Source organism: Nicotiana tomentosiformis, chromosome 10 (genome assembly GCF_000390325.3).
Source record: "Nicotiana tomentosiformis chromosome 10, ASM39032v3, whole genome shotgun sequence".
NCBI lineage: Eukaryota > Viridiplantae > Streptophyta > Magnoliopsida > Solanales > Solanaceae > Nicotiana > Nicotiana tomentosiformis.
The window spans coordinates 78779156-78782429 of record NC_090821.1 but is presented as its reverse complement, the minus strand read 5'-3'; the positions used below and the strand labels follow the sequence as shown (position 1 = coordinate 78782429).

At 33.6% G+C, this 3274-nt stretch overlaps 1 protein-coding gene across 1 annotated transcript; it reads right to left on the bottom strand.

Annotated features, from left to right (window-relative positions):
- Positions 1 to 700: 700 nt before the first annotated feature.
- On the bottom strand, positions 701 to 2849 carry LOC104120601 (uncharacterized). Its single transcript, XM_009632398.4, has 5 exons — positions 2545 to 2849; positions 2361 to 2448; positions 2114 to 2184; positions 1970 to 2026; positions 701 to 1339 (listed from the first exon to the last, which is right to left on the bottom strand). The coding sequence occupies exons 1-5, from the start codon at positions 2647 to 2649 to the stop codon at positions 1088 to 1090; spliced, it is 573 nt and encodes a 190-aa protein (XP_009630693.1). The 5' UTR covers positions 2650 to 2849; the 3' UTR covers positions 701 to 1087.
- Between the last annotated feature and the right edge of the window lie 425 nt (positions 2850 to 3274).

Here is a 3274-nt window from a genome sequence, read left to right as displayed (position 1 = left end):
AAAGATAAAACGCAAGTTTACCAACTATATTGGGCATTTATTTTAATTTACCTTTTGTTTATCTCTTCTGAATTATGTTACGAAAGAGGAAACGTGTTGTTTTTGTACACAGCTTTGAAAATGATATAGTCACGACTAGAATACACCAGAGCCCAACTAAGAAAAAAGTGAGATGAATTAGATGTTTGGGCTAAATTAGGTGTCAGCCTACCAGATTTATAAGAGGTAATTAAAAAATAGTAACAGCTTTAAAAGTAATCAAAATTTAGTCATTTTTCATGTAAAAATAAATCTGAACGAAAGCACTGTTCAAAATCCGAAAAATATTTCAGCATAATATACTGGAGTTTCAATTTTTTATATGTGAATTTCCAGCATATCCAGTATATTATGATTGAGTTCCGGTATAAATATGCTGGAAGTTCATACACAGGTGATTCAATCTCCAGTATATTATGCTGGAACTTTTTGTGTTGCAACAAAATAGTAACTATTTTTTAATAACTTTACAATGGCTAGCCGGTGCTATTTTCACCTGAACATTGGGCTATTAGAATGGGCCCAACTATGGGTTTGACATTCCTGTTAGTGTTGGGGACCAGAAAAATACTTCTGGGCCTGTTCTGTTCACAGCCTAATAACAGGCCCATCACACGAAGAATAGTCATTATGAACTTAAGATAGACACAGAGAAAAACACTACACAAATCAAAATATATCACTTATAAGTTTCACCAAAATCTCATCCAAAGTAACACTACAGATAGTACATCTCAAAAACATCAAGTATCTACAAACTATGCCCAATTCTGGTTTCTATATCTACAAAATATAGTAAGATTTTCTATAGTTGCCTGAAATTTCAACTACATATTATTCTCGCGACAAGATCCTGTGTTTTAGTGCTGATATGATCACGATCGCGTCTAACCACATGATTCTCTAATGCTTGTTATCCTCGTCATTCAAAGCCAAAATTCTCCAATCTCCTTTGCACATTGCTTCACTAAAGTGATTCTAACAACATCTTAAGATGCAAAAATATTCGCGTGCGTTTCTCATCGCTGAAAATTATCTTGAAATCGCTTTATCTACAGAAACGATTAGCTCCATGCATCTCCACGCTTGAGAAATCGAAGAAGAGATTTCTGTCTGTAAAATTTGTATCCAACTGAGCTGTCCTTGAAGTTTTGGAGTGATCATAAGCCAAAGGACTGCAAAACCATTGCGAGGACTTGAAATCTTGTTGTTGAGAGAAGTTAGACCAATTAGTAGTCTCAAATCCTTGTGCCATCTCCCAAAACATGCCCTGTAGCTCCTCCATACTGTAACTTTTCTCCTGTTTTCAAGAATTTGTAATGAAAAAGAAACATCATTTACAAAAGAGAACAAAGTGGAAGCCGGTTCAATAGAATAATTAGTCGAAAAATATCTATAGTATGAAAATATCTCACACTACTACTGTAGTTTATCCTGTTACAGCATGTTATAACCACGTCGCAGGCTTTACCTTTCAGGTTACTAACTGCTACATATATGGAAAATTACTTGTAGTTGTCTTTTAAATGACATGTTAAATCATCAGACAAATGCAATGCAATTCATTTTAATTAAGCACAAGGAACATCAGAGATAACAACACAATTACTTATTTTAAGTATGATCATCATCCAAAGGCAACAGACATCCGCGTTCACATGGTGTGTAATGTAGACAGCATAACCTAATGCAAGGCTGTTTCCACGACTCAAAACCGTGACCTATAAGTTACACAGAGACTATTTTACCGTTGATCCGAGGCAAACGAAATTCATAATATCTTAAGTTCTCAACTACATATGCTTCAATGAGCTAGAGCAAGTTTATCTCATTCAAACACAGCTTTAAGTTACCAATTGAACAGAGAAACCATACATTTACTATCACAATAAAATCACAAACAAGAAACTAAAGCAGATGAAGACAATACCTCTTTCCTTGCATCATCCATTAGAGATACCATTTCTTGTAGAAAATCAGCAAATCCCTACAAAAAAAAAACAGAAATATATGAGATGAGCTTCTCATTTTCTGCACCATCTAAAATCAAGAAACAGAACAAAATATAGCATACCTCATCCTCATCTTCCTCAGGGTCATACAATCCTGCATCATACATCATTCTCTTCTTCTGATCCGACAACACTATTGCCAAATAAAAAAATAAAATAAAAATTTAGAAATGGCAAACAATTTTTTTTTATTTTTAAAAAAAGACATTCCCATTTCCATTCCGCGAAATGCGTTGACGATATAATTTTTTTTTTACAGTTAATGGTAACTACAGTTAAATCCATTGAAATTAAAGATATAAAGTTTACCTGAATAGGCTTCTTGGATTTGCTGAAACTTCCTCTTAGCTTCACCTAATAATGAAGGCGTCCTCGTCCATTTATCAGGGTGCCATTGCTGCAACCAAATTAAAATCCATTTTCCATTAGGAATTAAATCTAAACACAACAAAACTACTCTCATAATTAAGAAAGATGATTTTTATTATCATACCATAGCTAGCTTTCTATAAGCACGTTTAATTTCTTCATCAGAAGAGTTTGCATTAACACCAAGAACACTATAATATGATGGCCACCTTTCTTTATAAAACTCCATTTCCCTCACCAAATTCCACCAAATAACAACAATATAGGTACACACTATTTTTCATGCAAATTAAAAAAATAAAGTAAATCTCAAATCAAGAAACTGTGACATGAAACAAAATATTTATAAAGGTAAATTTCAGAGGCGGTGTGAAATGGGACCAATGGAACTTTAATAAAAACGAATCTGCAGCCACAGGACAGAAATATCTACTCTATGTGTGAGGTGAAAAAAGAAGTTAAAAGCTTCAAGAAGATTCGGGAAGGAAATCATTCTGTTTAAATGCAACGTGTCTGATAAATATGAGCAGATATTTTCAATTTTCAATTTGTACGAGTCTTGTGTTTGGTTGAGATATTTTGTTTGGAAAATTCTGGTATTTTGGAATGACGTGTAGAAAGTTGAGAGAGGGTGATGATAGTCAGATTCTTGGCCCCATAACTTCACCTTTGTCTATGCCACGTTTATAGAGTTTGCTCTGTTTAGCTAAACTTTTGTGAAGCTGTATATCTTTGTTAAAAAAAAAAGAAAAAGAAAAAAGAAAGGCAATTTTAGAAAGTAAGAAGAGTTTGGCTAAGTTTTCAGGCGGAATACGACCCCGTAACTTTTGTTTAGTTCTATCTTAAATTATACG